We start from the raw sequence: 23,974 nt of genomic DNA, 5'->3' as shown, positions 1-23,974 counted from the left end.
TTAAATTACCTACGTGATCCCAATGAACAAAAGTCATGGCAACGTTCCTCAATATTTTTAATATCCAGTGCATACACCAATTCCCCCCATCATTTCCAAATAGATTCTCTAGCTCCTGTTTTCTACAGCTAAGATCAGATCAAGGACTACATGCTATATGTGCCATTAGAACAAAAATTCTGTATAACCTCTGGGCCTCCGGGCAGAACCTGGATTTCTGGTTTCAGGACACACTGTCTATAACAGGCTATTCCCACCTAAACCTTCCAAAAGGGAAATAAAGACACGAAGCATGGAGCCTGACCTGAGGCCTTATGGGAAGTGTAGTCCGAGTGGGGGCGCCGCGCAGCACGCTGGGGGCGGACGCGCGGCTCCTTCTGCGCGTGCGCAGACAGCACGGGCTGCCCCACTTCCGCAGTTTCTGCGCGGCGAAGCGTCGGAAGCCAGGGCCTCAGCGAGGTTTCTGGAGTCGCGTGGGGCCACGTGCTTGTGTGCAGGGGCGGAGCCCCGAGCGGTGCAAGCCTGGCCCGTCCTTCCTCCTCTCACCTGAGGGCCGCGGCGGGATGTCTCCGCATCCAGAAGCCATCCCGGACTGCGGGCCGGCAGACGCCGCAGCCCGCGGCGTGGGAGGTGAGCGCGGCGAGGGCCACTGTACAAGCGACCCCCGCGGGTTCCGAGACCCTCGCCCCGTCCACCCCAGTAGCCCTAGACCTAGGCGTCCCCCGGCTCCCACGAGCTGAGCCAGAAACGGGTGCTGCCTCTGGCTCTGAGGCCTTGCAGAGCGTCCGCCCGAGGTGCTGACCCGCGCGGGCACCTAGGACAGAGCCGGGAGCGGCACAGCGCGGTCCGCTCCAGAGTCGCCGCCACAGGGCGCTTCTCAGAAGCACTTTGGAAAAACTGCACTAAATTGGAACAAAAAATTTCAACCATTCTCCCTTTAAGCCTCTGTTTTTCCCTGTTTTCTATTGTCCTTCCATTGGCACAAGTGACGTCAGCACGATAGCACTGTGGGTTTTGCTTTGATTCTCAGCCCTTGCTAAAAGAAGACGCATTCTGAATAAATTAACAGGGAGAATAATTGACAGTCACCCAGTGAAAGTGAGGGTGCGTCCCCGCCATCGCATTAGCCTGGCGCAGCAGGGGTTGTCCGTGCGGGGCTTCCTACCCATTCTCAAGGTTCCGGGGAACTTTTGCCCCCCGCTAGTGTAAGGAGACTTAGGCGGGTGCTTATGAGCCTGACCAGACCTCTCATGACTGTCTCCTTACCCCCAGCGTTTCCTTCTCAGTTCTCAACTCTCTTCCAAGAGCAACACAAAACGAACATATCTCAGGTGAGTTTTTAATCAGTCTTTTTCTTCTGAATTTCTAGTATTTAAGGATCTGTCAATTAATATAGAAAAGTGGGCTGGGGTTGTGGCTCAGTGGTAGATCGCTTGCTTAGCATGTGTGGGGCACTGGGTTCAGATCTCAGCACTACATATAAATAAGTGAATAAAATAAAGGTCCATCAAAAAATAAATGTAAAGAAATTGATATGGAAAAGTAGAAGTAAGAATGGATCAGAATCTTTCAGATACAATGTAGAAGTCAGTGAAAACACAGCAGAGTTTGCATGTAAAGATGCAGATCCTCTAATACAGATTTTCCAAAGTGCAGCTGGCGGTTTCGGATACCCATGGCACAGAATTGGGCTGACAATATTTGTTTAAAGATTTCTCTTTAGGAGAGACTTAAGCCACACTGAATCCTTGTGGAATCTAAACAGTGAAATGGAGAAAAGTGTCTTTGTTGGTCTTCATGTAAGTGACTAAAAAATCTTCCCAATAACAGCCCTGAGGTAATGCAGTATGTTGCTTCTCCTTTTCCTGTACTGTTAGGAGAGTGAGTATGTTGGACCAAATTGGGGATTTTGTTAACACACACAGTTTTTCAGATAACTAAAACAAGTTGAGATTGACAGTTTGTCAGAGAAAGAACAGATACATGGTGTAGGCTCAGTCAAAGGGGGAGAGGTGAAAAGAATGGTGTCAGCCCTAACGAATGGGTGGGACTTTGGCTATTACAGAGCATGGAGTTTCTTAACCTTTTAAGAGCAGTCTATGAAATGCCCTTGTTTGTTGTTTTTGTTGCTGTAACAAAATACCTGACACTGGGTAATTTATAGAGAGGTGTGTTTGGGCTCCCAGTTCTACAAGCCCAAGATCATGGATACTGCATCTGTGTGACTCTCTTCAGGGTCTCTTGGTGGAAGGGAAGTGGGCATGTACAGAAGACAGGTTTGTGTGTGACAGAGAGAGGGTGTCAGGCTCCTTCTATGATAACACCCTTTTCCAGGAACTATATTAATTCTTTATGAGACTCTTTTTCCCTTTTAAAATGATCAATATCTGAGTTTATTTCTTGGTTCTCCGTTCTACGGAATGGAGCCATGTGGCTGTGTTTATGCCAGTATCACGCTGTCTTAATTACTAAGAAAATACAAATCCTCCAGCTTTTTTTTTTTTTTTCCTCAAGATTGTTTTGACTATTTAGGGTTCCTCGAAAATTATGTGAATTTGAGGATTGGCATTTCTGCAAAATGGCCTTTGGGATATTGATACAGATTTCATTGAATCTGTAAATCTCTCATAGGAAAATTGCCATCTTAATATAAATCTTCCAATCATGCACATAGACTGCCCTTTCATTTATTAGGTCTTTAATTCCTTTCAAAAAGGTTTTCTAGTGTTCATGCATAAGTCATGTATCTTTTTTTTTTTTTTTAGCTAAGTTATCCATAGACACTCATTTACATCGAATGAAGTTTCTTTCCTGACCAATCTCCAAATCTGAGGTTTGTCAAAAAAGCCTCTCATGATCAGCCCTTTTGAAATTATACCACCTACCATTCAACCTCATTTACCTAGTATCCTATCTGATATCTTAAAACCCTTTCTAACTCACTTTAGGGCTGCTTTCTGGAAATATGCTCACACACATCTTCCCCAGCCACAATATTTAGAGGTTCCTCTGTCTATTTCTGTGGGGGATTTAGTCTACCTTTCCTCTCCATAACTCATAGCTTCCCGTAAGGAAAGTGGAAAGGGCTATCTAATGTCATTCTAACTACCCCCACTACAGCCAAGTTAGAAGGGCACCCTTCCTGGGTTCAGTTTGGCAATTTAAAATGCCCCAATAATGCCTTTATCGGTCTGTTCTTACAGGGCCCACCTGACTCTGCATTAGTCTCCTGATGCCCCTTTCTCAGACTTCTGTTTGCTTTTTCTTAACATTACTCAGAGATAAATCAAATTTATATTATTTACTCGTCCTACAACTTTCTCCTTCTCTGCACCAGACCTTATTTGAGATATGTGGTTCCTGTCAGCTTTCACTGTCTGACTCCCACCCCAATCTCTGCCTTCTGTTTTCTGTATCTTGTTTTTGGCTCCTTAAACAGACATCCTGAACCTGAGACAGTAGAGACAAGAAGTAGCTGGTTAATTCATGGAGAGTCCCATCCCTGCAGAAAACAATGTACATTATTCAAGCCTTGAAGATACACTCCCTGTTGTGGGGACAAATGGATAAATTAACACAAATAACTGGGGTATATTTAAGAAAAACAGATCACTGTACTGTTCCTCCTAACAGGTTCACCATGCTTGTTCTTATAACACATACAATTACTATCTTTGAAAATATTGTTAATTATGTCTCTGGACTTATTTATGTAATTTGTGGAGCAGGGTGGAGATAACTAAACCAAGAGAAAATTATGGTTCCAAGATAAATCATGCTTGCTTTGCTCAAAAGGAACAAAGCTCATAAATTCATGGGAAGAACATCCCAAATCTGATTGGGTTTCAACTAAAATTATCAAAGCCCTCAATTATTTTTTTTAATTAAAATATTTTTTATTTTTACAGATTGCATTTTAATTCATTGTACACAAATGGGGCACTACTTTTCATTTCTATGGTTGTACACAATGTAGATTGACACCATTCATGTAATCTTACATATATATAGGGTAATACTGTTCCATTCTACTCACTTTCTGTCCTCCACCCCCTCCCACCCCATTTTCCTCTACACCATCCAAAGTTCCTTCATTCTTCTCTTCCCCCTACCACGCCCCCTCATTATATATTGTCATGCACTTATCAGAGAAAACATTCAGCCTTTGGTTTTTTGGGCTTGGCCTATTTCACTTAGCATGATATTTTCCAACTTCATCCATTTACCAGCAAATGCCATAACTTTATTCTTCTTTATGGCTGAGTAATATTCCATTGTATATATATATATATATATATATATATATATATATATATACACACCACGGTTTCTTTATCCATTCGTCAGTTGAAAGGTATCTAGGTTGGTTCCACAATCTAGCTATTGTGAATTGAGCTGCTATGAACATTGATGTGACTGCATCACTGAAGTATGCTGATCTTAAGTCCTTTGGGTATAAATCAAGGAGTGGGATAGCTGGGTCAAATGTTGGGTCCATTCCAAGCTTTCTGAGACTCTCCATACTGCTTTCCAGAGTGGCTGTACCAAATTGCAACTCCACCAGCAATGTATGAGTGTGCCTTTTTCCCAACATCCACGCCAACACTTATTATTGCTTGTGTTCTTGATAATAGCCATTCTAATTGGAGTTAGATGAAATCTTAGGGTGGTTTTAATTTGCATTTCTCTAATTACTAGGGATGATGAGCACTTTTTCATTTATTTGTTGATCACCTGTATATCTTCTTCTGTGAAGTGTCTGCCCTTATCCCATATTTATTGGGTTCTTTGTATTTTGAATGGAAAGTTTTTGAAGTTCTTTATAAACTTTGGAGATGAGTGCTCTGTCTGAAGTGTGTGTGGAAAAGATTTTCTCCCACTCCGTAGGCTGTCTTTTCACATTATTGTTTCCTGTGCTGAGAAAAAAACTTTTTAGTTTGAATCTATACCATTTATTGATTCTTGCTTTTATTTCTTGCACTGTGGGGTTTGTGTTAAGGAAGTCTGGTCCTAAGCCAATGTGATGGAGATTCAGGCCTACTTTTTCTTCTGTTTGGTGAAGGGTCTCAGGTCTAATTCCTAGATCCTTGACCCATGTCAAGTTGAGTTTTGTACAGGGTGAGAGATAGGGGTTTAATTTCATTTTACTGCATTTGGAATTCAGTTTTGCCAGCACCATTTGTTGAAGAGGCTATCTTTTCTCCTTTGTTAAGTTTTTGGCACTTTTGTCTAGTATGAGATAACTGTACTTATGTGGGTATGTCTCTGTGTCTTCTATCCTGTACCATTGATCTATCTGTCCATTTTGGTGCTAATACCATGCCGTTTTTGTTACTGTTGCTCTGTAGTAGAGTTTAAGGTCTGGTATTGTGATACCTCCTGCATCACTCTTCCTGCCCAGGATTGCTTTGGCAATTCTGGGTCTTTTGTTCTTCCAGATGAATTTCATGATGGCTTTTTCTGTTTCTATGAGAAATGTCATTGAGATTTTAATTGGAATTGCATTGAATCTGTATAGCACCTTTGGAAGTATGGCCATTTTTACAATATTAATTCTGCCTATCCAAGAACATGGGAGATCTTTCCATCTTCTAAGGTCTTCCTCAGTTTCTTTCTTCAGTGTTTTGTAGTTTTAATTGTAGAGCTCCTTCACCTCTTTGGTTAGATTGATTCCCAAAGTATTTTAATTTTTTTGAGGCTATTGCGAATGGAGTTGTTTTCTTCATTTCCCTTTCAGATGTTTTCATCACTTATGTATAAAAATGCTTTAGATTTATGTGTGTTGATTTTATATCCTGCTATTTTGCTGAATTCATTTATGAGGTCTAGAAGTTTTCTGGTGGAGTTTTTTGGATCCTCTAAATAGAGATCATGTCATCAGCAAATAGTGACAGCTTGAGTTCTTCTTTTCCTATTCGTATCACTTTAATTTGTTTAGTCTGACTAATTGCTCTGGCTAGTATTTCAAGTACGATGTTGAATAGAAGTGGTAAAAGAGGACATCCCTGTCTTGTTCCCATTTTTAAAGGGAATGGTTTCAGTTTTTCTCCATTAAGAATGATGTTGGCCCTGGGCTTAGCATAAATAGCCTTTACAATGTTCAGGTATGTTCCTACTATCCCTGTTATTTCTAGTGTTTTGAGCATGAAGGAGTACTGTATTTTGTCGAACGCTTTTTCTGTGTCAGTTGAAATAACCATATGATTCTTATCCTTAAGTCTATTGACATGATGGTAATTATTACATTTATTGATTTACAGATGTTGAACCAACCTTCATTCCCAGGGTGAACTCCACTTGATCGTGGTGCACTATAGTCTTAGTATGTTTCTGGATGCAGTTTGTCAGGATTTTGATAAGGATTTTTGTGTCTCTATTTATCAAGGATATTGGTCTAAAATTTTCTTTCCTTGATGTGTCTTTGTCTGGTTTGGGTATGAGGGTGATATTAGCTTCATAGAATGAGTTTGGTAGGGTACCCTCCTTTTCTATTTGCTGGAATACTTTGAGAAGTATTGGAATGAGTTCTTCTTTGAAGGTCTTGTAGAACTCAGCTGAGAATCTGTCTGGTCCTGGGCTTTTCTTGGTTGGTAGGCTTTTGATGACTTCTTCTATTTCATTGCTTGATATTGATCTGTTTAAATTGTGTATGTCCTCCTGGTTCAGTTTGGGAGGAGCATATGTCTGTAGAAATTTGTTGATGTCTTCGGTAGTTTCTGTTTTGTACGAATATAGATTTTCAAAGTAGTTTCTCATTATGTTCTGTATTTCAGTGGTGTCTGTCATGATATTTCCTTTTTCATTATGAACTTTAGTAATTTGAGTTTTCTCTCTCTTTGTTAGTGTGGCTAAGGGTTTGTCTGTTTACTTTTTCAAAGAACCAACTTTTTGTTTTGTCAATGTTTTGAATTGTTTCTTTTGTTTCAGTTTCATTGATTTCAGCTCTGATTTTAATGATTTCCTGTCTTCTACTACTTTTGGTGGTGTTCTGTTCTTTTTCTAGGGCTTTGAGCTGTAATGTTAAGGTCATTTAGTTGTTGACTTTTTATTCTTTTCTTGAATGCGCTCCACGCAATGAATTCTCTTAGTACTGCTTTCATAGTGTCCCAGAGATTTTGATATGTTGTATCGTCATTCTCATTTACCGCTAAGAATTTTTTTATCTCCTCCCTGATGTTTTCTGTTATCCATGCTTCATTCAGTAGCATATTATTTAGTCCCCAGGTGTTGGAGTAATTTCTGTTTTTTCATTTTGTCATTGATTTCTAATTTCATTCCATTATGATCTGATAGAACACAAGGCAGTATCTCTTTTTTTGCATTGCTAAGGGCTACATTGTGGCATAACATATGGTCTGTTTTCCAGAAGGTTCCATGTGCTGCTGAGAAGAAAGCATATACACTCATTGATGGATGGAATATTCTATATATGTCTGTTCAGTCTAAGTTACTCGTTGTGTTATTGAGTTTTATGGGTTTTTTTTTTTTTTTTTTTTTTTTTTTTTTTTGTTTAGAAGCTCTATCCAGTGGTGACAGTGATGTATTAAAGTCACCCAGAATTAATTGTGTTGTGGTCTATTTGATTCCTGGAATTGAGATGGATTTGTTTGATGTACACGGATGCACCATTGTTTGGGGCATAAATATTTACTATCGTTATGTCTTCCTGATTTATGGTTCCCTTAAGCAGTATGAACTGTCCTTCTTTATCCCTTCAGTCTAACTTTGGCTTGAAGTCCACTTTATCTGAAATAAGGATGAAACCCCCGCTTTTTTACTGAGTCCATGTGTGTGGTAGGTTTTTACCCATCCTTTCACCTTTAGTCTGTGGATGTCTTTTTCTATGAGCTGAGTCTCAAGGCAGCATATTGTTGGGTCTTTTCTTTTTAATTCATTCTGCCAGTCTATGTCTTTTGATTGATGAGTTTAGACTATTAACATTCAGGGTTATTAGTTTTGAACTTGGCTTGGTTTCTCCTTTGAATGGATTTTCCTTTAAGGTAGTTCCTCCCTTTGCTGATCTACATTGTTGTTTTTCATTTCCTCCTCATGGAATATTTTGTTGAGAATATTCTGTAATGCAGGCTTTCTATTTGTACATTCTTTTAACTTTTGTTTATCATGGAAGGATTTTATTTTGTCTTCAAATCTGAAGGTTAGTTTTGCTGGGTATACTATTCTTGGTTGGCAACCATGTTCTTTCAGAGCTTGAAATATGTTGTTCTAGGCCCTTCTAGCTTTTAGAGTCTGGACTGAGAAATGTGGTGATATATGTATTGGTTTCCGCCTATATGTAATCTGATGCTTTTCTCTCTCAGTCTTCAAAATCCTATCTTTATTTTGGATGTTAGGCATTTTCATTATAATGTGCCTTGGTGTGAATCTGTTGTGATTTTGTGCATTTGGTGTTCTGTAAGCCTCTTGTGTTTGATTTTTCCATTTCATTCTTCAGGGTTGGGAAATTTTCTGATATTATTCATTGAATCGGTTGTTTATTCCTTTGGTTTGTATCTCTGTGCCTTCCTCAATCCTGATACTTAAATTTTGGTCTTTTCATGATGTCCCATAGTTCTTGGAGATTCTGTTCATGATTTCTTACCATCTTCTCTATTTGGGCAACTTTATTTTCATTATTAAATATTTTGTCTTCATTGTCTGTCTTCCATGTGGTCTAGTCTGTTGGTGATGCTTTCCATTGAGTGTTTTATTTGGTTTATTGTTTGCTTCATTTCAAGGATTTCCTTTTTTTTTTTTTTTTTTTTTTTTTGAGAATCTCTCTTTGTTGAAATGATCTTTTGCTTCCTGCAGTTGCTCTTTCAAGTGCTTATTGGTATGATCATTCATTGCCTGCATTTGCTCTCTCATCTATCCTTTGCTTCATGAATCATTTTAGGCATGTATAATCCGAAGTCCTTTTCTAACATTTCTTCTATCATACTGTCACTGGATTCTATTAATATAGAATCTAGATTTGTTTGTTTTTCTTCTCTTGTTTTTTCATGTTGTTCATGTATCTTCCCTTCTAGTAGTGCAGATCTGGGATATTGCAGTTTCCTCCCTATAGGTTTCCAAAACCTTTTCTTTAAGGGGGAGATCAATATTAGCAGTGCCCAGTTCAGACAGTATGCAGCCCGAACCAAATAGCCCCTATGAGGACATTAACAATATTGTCATAATGAACAGAATGAGTTCAGTTATTATCTTCAGTATAGCAGAAAAATTTGCAATAAGGTCTACAGTTTCTAATGGAGGATCAAGAGGATGGGGAGGGGTGTAGGATGTAGCTGTTAATGGGATGAGAAAAGAATATGTAGAATTTCTAGATCATAGAAAGTGTGAGAGTGTAATCAAAAGAAGTGGATTGTTAGCTTGGGAAAAGGGAGAAAGAGACTCTGAGGGAACAGGTAAACAAAAGGAAAAGAGAGCGAGAAAAGTAAAGAAATGAAAACTTAAAATTGTTCAATAAGGAGAAAAAAGAAAACCTACACTATAATAGTCATATAGTATTCAAACCTCCCAGTCTTCTGTAGCCTGATGTCAGAGGTACCTGACAATGAGTTTCAAGTCTCCAGCAGATGTCTCAGGATGGAATTTGCCCCACCTAAAGATGGGAGTTACAGCTTCCAGGATTATCCAAGATGGCCACTCTAGCTTCCAAATGTGTTGGCAAATGGGGAGCTGCAGCTCAGAGTGTGGGCGTGGTTGGCTGGAGGTCCTGGAGGCGGGGTGCAGTCAGTTGGGCCAGGGTCCTGGAGGTGGGGTATTGTCGGTCTCATTGGGATCCTGGAGGCAGGGTGCAATCAGTTGGACTGGGGGTCCTGGTGGTAGGGCACAGGCAGTTGGTCTGGGGGTCCTGGTACCTGGGAACAGTCAGTTGATGTGAGGGCCCTGGAGTCAGGGAGTGATTGGTCGGGCTGAGGGATCCTGGAGATGGGGCTCAGTCAGTTCAACCAGGAGTCGTAACTACAAGTCCCGGCTGCTATTTCAAAATGGCAGCAGCCACGTGTAACCAAAGCTGCAGGTACTGTGACAGTGAACTTCCAGGCAACAGCAGGCAGCTGGTGCTCCACTGGTAGCCTGTGGTCAGTCTGCTGACTGCTGTCGGACGATCAGGAGGTAAACCTCGGGTGGTGGTGATGGGTAGGTGAAAGGCAGGCGATGGACAGGCAAGCAGCAGGCCAATGGCGGATGGTAGGCACCAGACAGTGAGCAATCAAGAAACAGATATCCTCTGCTTGAAACCTGAGTTATGGAGCAACAAGAAACTCACCCTCCCTCTAGTCTGCCATCTTGGATCTCCCATGTATCTTCTTGATTAAATTTATTTCCTAGTATTTTACCATATTGTAAATAGAATTGTTTTCTTAATATTTTCAATTGTTTATTGCCAGTATAGAGATGCAAATGATTTTTATGTGTTCATTTTGTATCCTACAACTTTACTGACTTCACTATATTTGTGGATTCTCTAATGTTATCTATATTAAATCATGTGATGTGTGAATAGAGAGATTTAATTTTTTTCTAATATGGATGGCTCTTTTCTTCCTTTCTTACTTATTTAACATGGTTAGATCTTCTAGTACACTGAATAGAAATGATTAAAGCAGCCTTCCTGTCTTGTTCCTGATCTTTAGAGGAAACCTTCCTGTCTTTTATCTTCATGTTTGGTGTTAGTATCGCTTTTTTAAAAATGCTTTTTATTATGTTGAGGAAGTTCCCTTCTGTTCCTACTGTGTTGTTTGCTTTATATCATGAAAGTGTGTTGAATTTTGTCAAATGCTAGTTTATCATCTGGTATATTTCCTTTATTCTCTCAGTGTGACATATTGCATTGATTTTCTTATGGCAAGTCACATTGCAATTATGCAGTAAATTGTACTTACAGAGTATAGTGATGTTCCTGCACTTACCATGGGTTATATCCCAATAACCCTGTCATAAATTGAAAATATCATAAGTCCAAATTGCACTAAATACACTAACCTAAGCTTACCCTAACCTACTTTAATCATGCTGAGGACTTTCACACCTTGGGCAAAATCATCTAACATAAAGTCTGTTTTATGCTAAAATACAATTTCTTCTGCATATACATCACTTCCCCATCATGAAGTTACCACACACACACAAGTTAAGCCATCATACATAGGGGAACATTTGTCATCCTTTTTATTATGCTGGTATTATATTGCAGGTCATTTGCACCTATATTCAAAAGGGATATTGATCTATAGATTTCTTTGTCCAACTTTGGTTGAAGATAACTGAATGGATTGAATTAGGATGTGTTTCCTTTTCTTCTATTTATGGAAGAATTAGAGAAGGTTATAATCCATTCTTTAAATATTTGGTAGGTTTACCAGTGAAACCATTTGGTTTGAGGCTTTCTTTTTGGGAGAATTTTAATTACTGAAAGGTCTATCCAGATTTATTTATTTTTATTTATTTATTTGGTTTTGTGTGTAATACTGGAGATGAAACCCAGGCTTTGCATGTACTAGGTAAGTTCTCTTCCACTGGTCTACATCCTCAGACCTTATTCAGATGTTCTTTCTGGGTCAATTTTTGTACTTTGCGTGTTTCTAAGGAATATGTACATCTCATTGGGATTATCAAATGTGTTGATATTTGTATTCTCTCATTGTCCTTTTTATTTCTGGTACGTTAGTAGTACTGTTCTTCCATTAGTTCAAAACATTTATAGTATTGATTTGAGATCTTCTTTTAAGTAGGTGTTTAGCTGCATCCCATAAGTTTTGGTGAATTTTTATTTGATTGCATTTTCACTGTTTTCAATGTATTTTTTAATTTCCTGTTTGATTTTTCCTTTGAAACAGCAAGTTGGAAATCCTCCAATCTGTGTGGCTCCTATAGATTTCACACATTTGAGTTTTATCTTCCTGTTGTCTTATGTGGAGTCTAATGTTATCTGTATCAGAAAGCACACAAGCAGGTCCTGATTCTCCCCATAGGTTCCCATTGATTGTCAATTTTCCCAGCTTTATTCTTGTAAAAATGTTAGTTTTCATATTGCTACATCTCTAAGGTTCAAAGCCAAAGCCTGTTGGTGGCAGGGTTTTTTTTTTTTTTTTTTTTTTTTTTTTTTCTTTTTTTCCTATTTCATTGAGACATATTTTCCATTTTTTTTGAATAAGCAAAATATGTGAATATGTCTGTGTTCCAATAAAATTTTATTTACAAAAACAAGTGGTGATGGTGGTGTTTTTCTTGTTTTACAAAAAGAAACAGATAGTGGGCTAGATTTGGCTTTTGGACTATAGTTTGCTGACTCCAATACCCCTGTTTTTTCGATCTGCTTTTCTGTGAGTTACTCGAAGAGTTATATTAAAATCACTAATGGTCTTTTTATCATTTTTATCAACTTTTGTTTATATACAAGCAACTCCCCATTATCCTCAGTAGCAATGTTCTATAAAGTCACTGTGAATACTGAATTAGTAAATACTGAACCATGACTCAGAGAGGAAATACAGGGTTTGGTTCCTGCAAATCTCTGGTCTTATTTTCATAAACCAGTCAATATGTAATCTTATCATGTGTCTGTTTAAAGATATTTTACTTAATAATATTGTTGATTCATAAACGTTGGGCTAACAGCCAACAGAACACCATAGCTAATGCCTGAACAAAGCTTATCTAGCTTAAATGTTTTCTCCACCTTGCATGTCCTAACCTTCCATACACTTAAGAACACTAGACAGTATTTCACTATTACACAAGTAGGCTGTATTAGGCAGCTTTGTGTTGCTGTGACCAAAATATCCAATAAGAACCTCTCAGAGGAGAAAAAGTTTGACTCACAGTTCCAGAGATTTAGTCCATGGCCAGCCAACCCCTTTGCTCTGGGCCCAAAGTGAGGCTGAACATCATGGTAGAAGGATGTGGTGGAGGAGCACTTCCATTCATGGCAGCCAGGAAGCAGAGAAGTTGAAGTATGGTCCACAGGGAAGATGTCCCCATTCCCCTATTGACCCATTTCCTCCAGTCATGACCCCCTTGCCTACCTTGACCACCTAGTCAGTCCATTCAAACTAGGGTGGACTGATTAGGTTTACAGCTTTCGTAATCACATCATTTCACCTAAATATTATTGCATTACCAGGAGCTTTTTGGGGGATACTTTATCTCCAAACCATAGCAGAGGCCATTTTTAAAAAGTGAATTCATTGAGGAAAAGCACAAAAATACAAAAAAGGTGGAACTAAATAAACTGAGAATAGCTTACTTGTTTATAGTATCAGAACTAAAACAAAAAGAACATCATTTTATTCAACCTCAGCTGTGCAACTCAAATTTTGTATCATTCTACAGATGACCAAGAGTGACTCACAAGATAACTATGAATATTCATTTTGAGGTTACAATAAACCTAAGTGAAGGGTCGAGTTCACAGTTACATACTTTGTGAATGAGAAATGTTTGCATTTGAAATTTCTGTTTTCCAGTACATACTTTATATTTGTTATATATTTTCCTGAGAGGATCATTTTATCATTCTAGGTTGTTACTCATCAGCTTTTATCATACTTTCTTACCTTAAAAATCTACTTTTCTTGATACTAATATAACCATGTCAACTTTCTTTTGACTAACAGTTACATGGTAGTTTTTTTTTAAATATCCTTTTAATTTCAATCTACATATTTCTTTTTATTTAATATGTTTTCTTTGTTATTTTTGTGTTAGCAATTTTTCCTTAAGTCAGATTTTTTGGTGCAGAGGTTAGCAGATTGTTCCTGTAAAGTGTCAGATAATAATTTTTCCCTGTTGACAATTGCAAGGTCTCTGATGGTATTTCTCAGCAATGCTGTTTCAACACAAGGAGCCATGGGCAATGAAAGATGCATAGGTTTGGCTGAGTTCTAATTAAGGTTTATTTTAAATCAGTGAGCCAGATTTGACTCACAGGCCATAATATATGGATTATGTCCATAGTAGCCTACAGGAGTTGTAATAAAAATGGTAGGAGGTTTTTTTTTTTTTTTTTTACATTTTCTGGCTATAAAAAATACAAAAGTATTGCTAACATCTATTGGTAGTTCTTGTTTATAATTCAAAAATATATACATATGAATTGTTATGTTTTTGCTAATTGAGTAACTTCAAAGAATAAGATGATATCAGATCCATAATAGATTTTGTTTATAATCATTTTAACCTCTTTATAATAAACATAATAGGAGTCATTTCCATGAGTATTTTTTTGTCTGTTTCTAATTCTGGACCTTACTGATTAAACAAAATGTACTGTTCCAGGCGTCACTATCATTCAGGGACGTGACTGTGGAACTCAGCCAGGAGGAGTGGCAGCACATGGGCCCTGCTCAGAGGACCCTGTACAGAGACGTGATGCTGGAGAACTACAGCCACCTTGTCTCCATGGGTGAGCATATATGCCTGACTTGCCCTTGCCACTCCATGGAGAAGGCACTTCCTTTTTACTTGCCAGCATGTGTGAACACCTGTAAAGTTCCATATTATTTAGGATTTTCATTCAACAGTCCAAAGTAACTAAACTGTTAAAGGTACCACAGAGATTGTGTTGTCAGCTCCCAATGATGAATTCACATGAGCACCTTCAGGATGCTGTTCCTGAAGCTGTACCTTCTTCCACTTTTGGAAGCCAGAATGGTCATATATCTGGCCTAAGCCCTCAATTATTCCCTATTCATAGGGTACTGCATTTTCAAGCCAGAGGTGATCCTCAAGTTAGAGCAAGGAGAAGCACCTTGGTTCTCAGAGGAGGAGATTTCAAACCAGAATGACCCAGGTGAGTTGCTGATCACTTATCAGACAGAACTGTGTGTGGTAGTTAGACTCCAGATGGTCAGTGTACACCTTTGTATCACAAAACTTTGCGGAAAAGATCAAAGTTGTAAAAACAACCAGTCAAAGGGAAATGATTAATAAATCTGACTCCATTAAAATTTAAAACCTTGTTCATAGAAGATACCCTTTAAGAGGGTAAAAGACCACATAATAGCAGAATTGGAATATAGTGAAAGTAACCTAGACAGAGTAAGCTTCCTGAAAATGTGAAGAACTTCCATAAGTCAATGTGGGAAAAGGTAGACAACACCATTGAAAAATGGGCAAAAGACTCTGAACAGGCACTTTTTAAAGGGCCAGTAAATCTGAAAATTTCTCACATTAGTTTTTATATTATGCAAAGTGAAATAAGAGATATGTGGTAAGATTAACCAGTCTGGCAATACCAAGTTCTGGTGGGGATATGAATTATGAGAGATAAGTATTCATGAACTGGAAGTATAACCTTGTAAAACTATTGTGAAATCAGTTATATACCACCCCGTCTAGTAATGTTTTGCATACATTATAAGCAAGCAAGCCCTTTGTTCTCTCTACACCCTATAAAAGTTATAATTGTTTTCTCTAGTACATATAACAATATTAATGGGAATATTGTTTATATTTGATAAAATTTGACTCACCAGCCATATATTGGAAAAATAGCTGAATTCTTTAAGGAAGGATTATGTAGCCACGTGAAATTTTGTGCAATGATTATAAAGATTAAGCCAAAAAAATCCAAAAATTATCAATATGTATATATCACTGCTTTATGTTACACATGAAATCTTCATGTACTTATATATTATTCCATGTCCTGTTAGTCTTGTGTTGCTGAAACCCAAATACCTGACATGAACCACTTAAAGACAGATTTATTTTGGCTCAGTTTCAAAGGTTTCGGTCCATTGTTGACAGACTACATTGCTGTGGACCTGAGGTGAGGCAGAACATCATGGTGAAAGAGTCTGGCAGAAGCAGAGCTGTCACCTGATGGCATCTGAGAAGGAGATCAGAGAGTGGAATGGGCTGGGGATGAGAACTACCCTTCTAGGGCATATCCCAGTGACCTACTTTCTACAGCCATACCCTACTGCCTACAGTTTCCACCACCTCCCAGTAGGCCATTCAACTCTCAGTAGGTTAATCCCCTGATGAGGTCAGAGCATTTATGATCTAATCACTTCCCAAAAGCCCCTCCTCTGAACATTGCTCCATTGGGAAGTAAGCCTTCAACACATGAACCTTAGGGGGAAATTCCAGTCTCAACTATAACACTTAGTTGGGGGGGGGTGAAGGGGTGAAACAGAAGTGACAGGTTACATATTTTGCAATATAAATTATCAAGTACAGTCATCTAGAATACATTAAAAAATTTGGACCTTTCTTAAATGTCATGTTTACAATAAGGCCTTCCTTGATTCCTCATTTAAAATTGAACCCCTGTGTCACATTGAAGTGTGGAAACTCAGGATGGTAATCAAGTTCACTTATGGTTGCATTCTGATAAAATTAATAAAAGATGACAACCAGATGGAACTGTGAACCTAATTAAGTTACAAGAATGAATTTTCTTTTAATCAGTTTATACAATATTTGCTTGTATTTCTGTGAATCATAACACTAAGATAGGTTAGAACTTTATGATCATGTGGAAATTGGTGCTGTTATACATTTAGTATTGAAAAGTTGATGAAAATGAGTGATATCTAATTGGAAGACTATAAACAATGTAGTCCAGTATAATATAGATAATATCTGGACCTAGCCTTCCCAAACTAAGCTTTTTCCATATTGAGTATTTCATGTATATTATGTCCATTTGTTACTCTACTGAAGTTCATAGTCTGTTGTATTCATCCTGTTCTCCACTAACATAACCACCCCTGTAAAACTAATTTCTATTTCCTTTTCTTTAGTGAATACTCATTTACTACATGTCAAATAGTATTCATTGTCAGTTTCCTCTCCCATTTGCTCCATATTCATGTTATTTTTAAAAGGAATAGTTGGGCCAGGCGTGGTGGCACATGCCTGTAATCCCAGCAGCTCAGTAGACTGAGGCAGGAGGATCTCAAGTTCAAAGCCAGCCTCAGCAACAGTGAGGCGCTAAGCAACTCAGTGAGACCCCATCTCTAAATAAAATACAAGATATAGCTGGGGATGTGGCTCAGTGGCTGAGTGCCCCTGAGTTCAATCTCTGGTATCCCCCCCCCCCAAAAAAAAAGAGAGTTGGATGCACATATTTCATTTCGATGTAATGAAACAGACCTTGTGCATAAACCCTACTCCTAAGAAGTGTACAGTTCATAAGATGTTTTCAATTTTTCTCATTTTAGAAAATTACAAAGTCAATGACTTGATCAAGAGGAACAAGAAAATCAAAGACAAATACTTGCAACCGATAATATTCACAAAAAATAAAACATTGACTAGAGAGAAAGGGAAATTTGGGGGAAAACCATTTAATCTGCACACAGCTCCAGTTTGTTCAACAGAACTGTCCTGCCGATGTGAATCATGGGGAGTGAATTTTCAAAATATTTCTAAATTTATCCAAAATAATAGAAACTGTTCAACAAAGAAAGCAGATTGCTATAATGTACGTGAGAATTTGCCTTTCAAAATTAAGTTTGGCAGAAATCATACTGGAAAGAACTTTCATGAATACAGTAAAAACACGCAAGCCCTTAATTATAAGGAAACTCTTGAGCATAAGGAGTTTCAAACATTGGAGCAAGATTTTGAAGGTAATAAAATTGGAAAAATCTGTAATAAGACTGACTTTGTTACATGTAAGAGTTCTCGCGCAGAAGAAAAATCCTGTAAAGGTGATGAAAGAAGGAAAAACCTTCATGAGATAACTCCTTTTGACCACAGAAGAATTAACACAGTGGAGAAACGCTCTTATCTTCACCAGTGTGGAAAATCTTCCTTTGGGAAGTCAGCCCTGGGGGAATACAGTAAATTTAACATGACTGTGACATATCATGAACCTAACACACATGGAAGTGATTTCAGCAAGCAGTCATGCCTCACTCAGTCTCGGAGAACTGTCACAAAAGAGAATCCGTTGATATCTAATGGCAGAACACAAACTGGGGATAAATCCTTTGAATATGAAAATAAGAGGTCCTGTCAGACATTAACCTGCAAAATACGGCAGAGAACTCACTCTGACATAAAACCCTACAGATGTAATGAATGTGGGAAATCCTTTTGTCAGAAAGGACATCTCGTTCAGCATCAGAGAACTCACACAGGAGAGAAACCATTTGAATGTAATGAATGTGGAAAAACTTTCTCCCAGAAGTCCCACCTCAGTACACATCAAAGAATTCACACAGCAGAGAAACCCTATAAGTGTAATGAATGTGGGAAAACGTTTGTCCAAAAGTCAACCCTCCGGGGACATCAGAGAATCCACACAGGAGAGAAACCCTATGAATGTAGTGAGTGTGGGAAAACCTTTGTTCAGAAGTCAACCCTCAGAGATCATCACAGAATTCACACAGGGGAGAAATCCTTTCAGTGTAATGAATGTGGAAAAACTTTTGGCCAGAAATCTAACCTCAGAATACATCAAAGAACTCATAGTGGGGAGAAAACATATCAGTGTGATGAATGTGAAAAATCCTTCTGGCGCAAAGACCATCTCATTCAACACCAGAAAACTCACACAGGAGAGAAACCATTCAAATGTAATGAGTGTGGGAAAACTTTTGCCCGGACATCAACCCTCCGAGTGCATCAGAGAATTCACACTGGGGAGAAACCTTTTAAATGTAATGAGTGTGGGAAAAAGTTTGTACGGAAGGCAATCCTTAGTGATCATCAGAGAATTCATACAGGGGAGAAACCCTTTCAGTGTAATAAATGTGGGAAAACATTCGGCCAGAAATCAAACCTCAGAATACATCAGAGAATTCACAGTGGGGAGAAATCTTATGAATGGAATGAATATGGAAAAGTGTATAAGTCAACTCTGTATCAGAGGATTCAGGGAGGAAGGAAACTCTATTGATAACTGTAGAAAATATTTCTGACAAAAAGACTGATTTGACAACAGGGTATTCAGGAAGTTCAATTGGAAATACACTCGCACATGTACACTAATAGCAACATAAGTGAACCTTTATAACAGTTCACACAAAAAAGAAACCATATGAATATCAATGTAGGAAGACTTATCTAAAAGGCAACCCTTAGATATATCTAAGAATTCACCCAGACTTCTGTTTTTTCAGAGGACGATAGGAAGTCCTTTTGAATGAAGTCATACCCTTTTAGATAGTTCATGCCTCACACAGTCTGTTAATCTGTTCACCAGTAACAGTTTCATTTTTTCTTTAAGGTGCATAACTAGTCTAAATTCCCTTTCACCTAAGAGGGATTTGTGACAGGCTGCTGGAGTGTGGATGGATGCCTGTGGTATATGCCACACCCAGATTTGCAAATCAAAGACTTTCCTGAGCAGCCTCCAAGGCCCTGTAAAAATAAAATGAGTGTGATTTCTGGGTCAGCCTGTGGTGCCATGCCTTCATGTGGCACAGCCCGAGGTAAGAAAGGCCAGCACGCTCGAACACATTGGTGGGTGTAAGTTCTCTTCCACACCTTTACTGATGAAAAGTATTTTGAACAGATATTAAGCTTTTATTCTATTGAACTCTTGCATGTTTTGATACACTTGTTTCGATATCTAGTTTAGCTGTCACTGCTAGGAAGGCAGAATATAGGTGTGTAAACCAAGTGTAAGTCAACCAGAGGACACCAGCCTCTTCAGAAGACAACTGGGTGAGTCAAAGAGGACAAGAGAATTCATACAAAAGTCATCCTTTCCAGATAATGAAATAAGTGGCATCACCTGATAACAGTGTTTTAGATGAACTGGAAGTGTTGGAAGAGGCTTTTTTGTTGTTAGTGGTGGTTGGTTGATATTGGTTGAATGGTGAGCAGCCACCACACAGCTCAAAGGAACTATTTCTTGCTGAATGACATAAGCCACTGCCCTCACAGCTCTATATACCACAAGCACAACTTCTTTAAGGAGTAAGGTTTCCTTGTCTCCAAGGGGGGTCTGGAAGCCATTAGCAATCACCTGAGTATTTGGGGGGAACATCTGGGGAGGGAAAAGACTCAAATGTTTATGGCTATATTGAATACAAGTGCCCAAGTCAACATCTGGCCAGTTCTGATGGAGGTAGGGGCCCCTTGATTTAGCTAATGAGGTTTGAAAGGGTTCACAGTAGGGAAGGGAGAAAGGTAACTTGGTGGATGGGATTCTGTAGGTCAGTGCAATAGACTGGTTACTTCTATGTTTCAAAGTGTACTGAAGTGCTGGGGACGTAGCATGGTGATAGTGTGCTTGCCTAGCATGTGTGAGGCCCTGGGTTTGATCCCCCTTACCAAAAAAAAAAAAAAAAAAAAGGTATAGTAAGAATTGATATGGTATATGCTCTGTTCCCCACAAGTCATACAAGGAATTCTCCCAATCAGGAAGAGTGGCATGTGAAGAAAAACAACTATTAGCTAAACTAGTCTCTTTTCCACATTGGAAACCATTGTCTTCAATAGAAGCCTCTGCCTGAAATTCCAGTTTTAGGGTATATCATCGTGGACTCAACAACTAACAAAATGAGAACAACCCAGCAAGCCTCAACTTGTGGAATGAAAACTATTTTAAGAATGCAGCTGTTGTAGGCCCATAGTAGTATCTCAGCTGAACATGAACCGGCAGAATGTTTTCTTTATAGGAAATTTAGGGGCTGGGGAGATAGCTCAGCTGGTAGAGTGCTTGCCTTGCAAGCACAAGGCCCTGGGTTCAATCTCCAGCACCCCCCCAAAAAAAAAGAAGAAAGAAAGAAAGAAGTTTATTTCCCACTTCGTTACCTGAAACAGAACTTCTGACTTAGTAGGGCCCTCAGTTTGTGCAGATTAATCTAATTGGGCCTTGTTTGCTAACTTGAAAGCACTACAATGCTATATCTACTTAAAATTTGTCTTTATATACCCCAAAATGAAAGTGCTCTCTCCTCAGTGAACAGATCACAAGGATTCCTCAGTGCTGCCCAGTACTTCACTGGATAAAACTTGTATTCCTATTAAAACTTGGGCTCTTGCTGTGACCTAGTTATTGTAAATTCCAATTAGGACATGAGATTAAAGGCACCCCCTTTGTTGTTCTGAATTGTGAGAGAAAATCACAGCTGCTGGCACCCCCATGGTGTGCTCCATTAGATGTCCACGATGAAACCATTCTCTAATGAGACTAAAGTGGAAGCAAGCTGCTGATTCAGCTTTCTCTGTTCAGATCGCCAACACTGCCACTATATCCATCACTGTACTGGTGTATGAAAACATTCTCTCTATTACACTGGGCACAAAGATCTGTATATACCCCATATCTCTATTGGTGTCATTTGATGTAAGAATCTACAAATTTTTTCCTTTTGAATGAATAGGCAATATTCTGTGTACCATTTCATTAGATCACCTCTTTCCTACTGATTTTTAATGTCTTCACATACTAAATTGTCAGTTGTAAAGATATTGCATGTTTATCACCCTTCCTTTCTGTTTCATTCCTTCTATTCTGTTACTTCAGTAAGATATCCTCCTCTTATGAACCAGACTGGCACATACCTCATGACCCAGAATACCTGATCTTTCTACTCTGATACTGAAGGATGTTTGAATCAATATTCTTTCACAGAAGGATGTTCAAGTTTGGAAAACGAGAATCCTAGAACTTTAGAAGTGGAACATCATTGACCAGTGACACTAACTGAGTGGCCAGCAGCCTTGCTAGGGAAATGCATTTGCAATATAAGGTTACACATGAAGAGAAGCAAACAGAACAGGGAGATTGGTGGTTAGTGCTACAGTCCGTGAGAAGCAAAATATCATGTTTGTTCCCTATAACCCTTGGTAGTATAAAGAAGGTCTTTCATTGTTTAAACTCTTGGGTTTTACTTATATACTTTCTTAAGACATTTAAAATTGTCTCCCTCTCTGTTCCCTTTTAAGTAGAATATTTTAGGATCATGATTGGGTTTGGTGTTAAGTTCAGGATTAGGTCCCACACCCCCCCAGATGGAACTAAAGTCATCCAGGTGACTAGGTAATGAAAGCCCCACGACTGGGCACTTAGGCCTTGCCTTCTGTCCCTTTTACATATAACACATCACAGTTAGAGGTCATGGTCTGTGTTCTCATCATGAATCTTCCCTTCTGCCTGCCTGGCTGATCTTACCAAGTTGTGGTCTTCTTCCAATAGATAGGTGCCTCACCTAGTAAACCTAGAGATGTTAATTTTTTTGCCCACCTTAAAAAAAAACTCATGAGGGCAGGAATTTTTGTGGGTTTTTTTTTTTTATGATGTCTCAAACACAAAACAATCCTTGATTAATTATTAAACACTTAGAGGGCTGGGGAGATAGCTCAGTCGGTAGAGTGCTTGCCTTGCAAAAACACAAAGCCCTGGGTTCGTATGCCTAGCACCGCAAAACAAAAAACAAACAAACAAACAAAAACACTTAGAAATCTTTGTTGAAGTTAGTTATCAAAGGGAAATATGAACCTCTTTGATGCTGTAAGTTCTTTTTAGATGATTCATTAAGTATAAAAGTATTACTATAAGCTCCCCATTCACCAATATCTGTTTCCAAATTTACTAAATTAACTTGTTCTTAGTATTCAGAACTAAGAATACTTTTCTGATCTTTGTTGACCAAAATTTATTTTCAGTGAACTTAGAATTCCTAATTCAGTTTTTCTTCATATCCAGTCTCTCTTTTTATTCACAGTTTAGTCTTTTTTATTTACTTCTCTTTCACATGAATATTTTAGAGAAGTATTCAGTCAATTTTGCCAAACAATTATAAAGGCAAAATCATACTTCTAAGATCAACAAAAGGGATTAGTATACAAAAAAAAACAAAAACAAAAAAACCCTGGGAATTATCTGTTTAGTTCATTCTAACAGTAGTTCCCTCATTTTTACTTCCCAAATCATTGGCCTGACAGGTGAGAAAAAAAGTTTTTATTTTTTTAATTTCGTCAAGTTGGAGAAAGCTCCTCAGAGAGATGTCTGGCCTGAAGGAGGGGCCTAACGTTTGACCTGCTTCCCTGTTTGTCTCCCGATGTGTTTTCCCTCATATTGAATGCTTCCTTGGACCCGAAGAAATTTTATTCTCTCCTCCCACCAGGGCAGCTTTAGACAGTTAAGGAAGAGAAACAAACGTGTTTCTTGTCAGGTCACACAATCTGTAAGTGCCCTAAGCGTGTGTGGCCGACCAGCCTCTAAGAGACCTGGTATTCTCAGGAACACTGCAGAGTTGGTTTGACCAACAGCTGAGAAACTAATTCGGCCGACCTGGCAAAATAGACATAAAAACAACAGTCCTGCTATTCAGTAACTCGACCAAAGAGAGCTGCTGTGGCCAGAGGATGGTTCAGGACGGGGAATGTCAGCACTCTGCTCTTCCCATCATTTGATTCCTTGTTCACCAAATGTCTTAAATTCACAGATTCTTAATAACTTAGATGACAATAGGAAAGAGGCAACACATTAAAAAAAGACATATTTCTAATGCTTCCATTAAGAGTAGCAGTCCTGAGCTGAAGAAATAACTCGTTTTGGAGAGTACTCACATCTCCGTCTTGTTCAGCTCTGTCAACAAAGGCTTCTAAGTGCCTTCTCTGAATGTTGTGGGCTTTAAGGAAAGTTCTGTTCATGACTTGTATTAGAATAAAGAAGCAGGGCAGGATTACAACAATCACATTTGAAAGGACAAAAATAGCAGTAATAAGCTACACTGATTGTTTAATGGAAACTTCAATACAATTATAAATTTTATAATAATTAGGAGACAAAAAAGAAACAGAATATTTGAACTGCACTATTAAACAGTTAAACCTAACATCTATACAGAAATACCCAGCAACACTAGTGTAGACATTTTTCTCAAGTGCACCTGAAACATGTTAGACCACACAAAAAAGTCTAAGTAAATAAAGGTCAAAGTCATACAAAGTATCTTCTATAACTAGAAGTCATTAAGAAGATAAACTAGAAAATAAGTTTGTGAAAATGAAATAGGATGTTCGTTTAAAACAAAGGTCAAAGAAAATCATAAGG

The 23,974-nt window shown here is 38.5% G+C and overlaps 1 protein-coding gene across 2 annotated transcripts; it reads left to right on the top strand.

Annotated features, from left to right (window-relative positions):
• Window positions 1–441: 441 nt before the first annotated feature.
• Znf510 (zinc finger protein 510) lies at window positions 442–22,160 on the top strand. Of its 2 annotated transcripts, XM_047526515.1 has the most exons (5): window positions 442–630; window positions 1,273–1,331; window positions 14,281–14,407; window positions 14,699–14,794; window positions 17,175–22,160. In XM_047526515.1, exons 1-5 carry the CDS (start codon window positions 564–566, stop codon window positions 18,857–18,859), a joined length of 2,034 nt encoding a protein of 677 aa, XP_047382471.1. In that variant the 5' UTR covers window positions 442–563; the 3' UTR covers window positions 18,860–22,160. The 2 variants fall into 2 exon arrangements, with proteins under 2 accessions (XP_047382471.1, XP_047382472.1); XM_047526516.1 differs by lacking the exon at window positions 14,699–14,794.
• Window positions 22,161–23,974: the final 1,814 nt, after the last annotated feature.

The sequence above is a fragment of the Sciurus carolinensis genome, chromosome 15 (genome assembly GCF_902686445.1).
Source record: "Sciurus carolinensis chromosome 15, mSciCar1.2, whole genome shotgun sequence".
NCBI lineage: Eukaryota > Metazoa > Chordata > Mammalia > Rodentia > Sciuridae > Sciurus > Sciurus carolinensis.
This window is presented reverse-complemented; position numbering and strand designations above follow the sequence as displayed.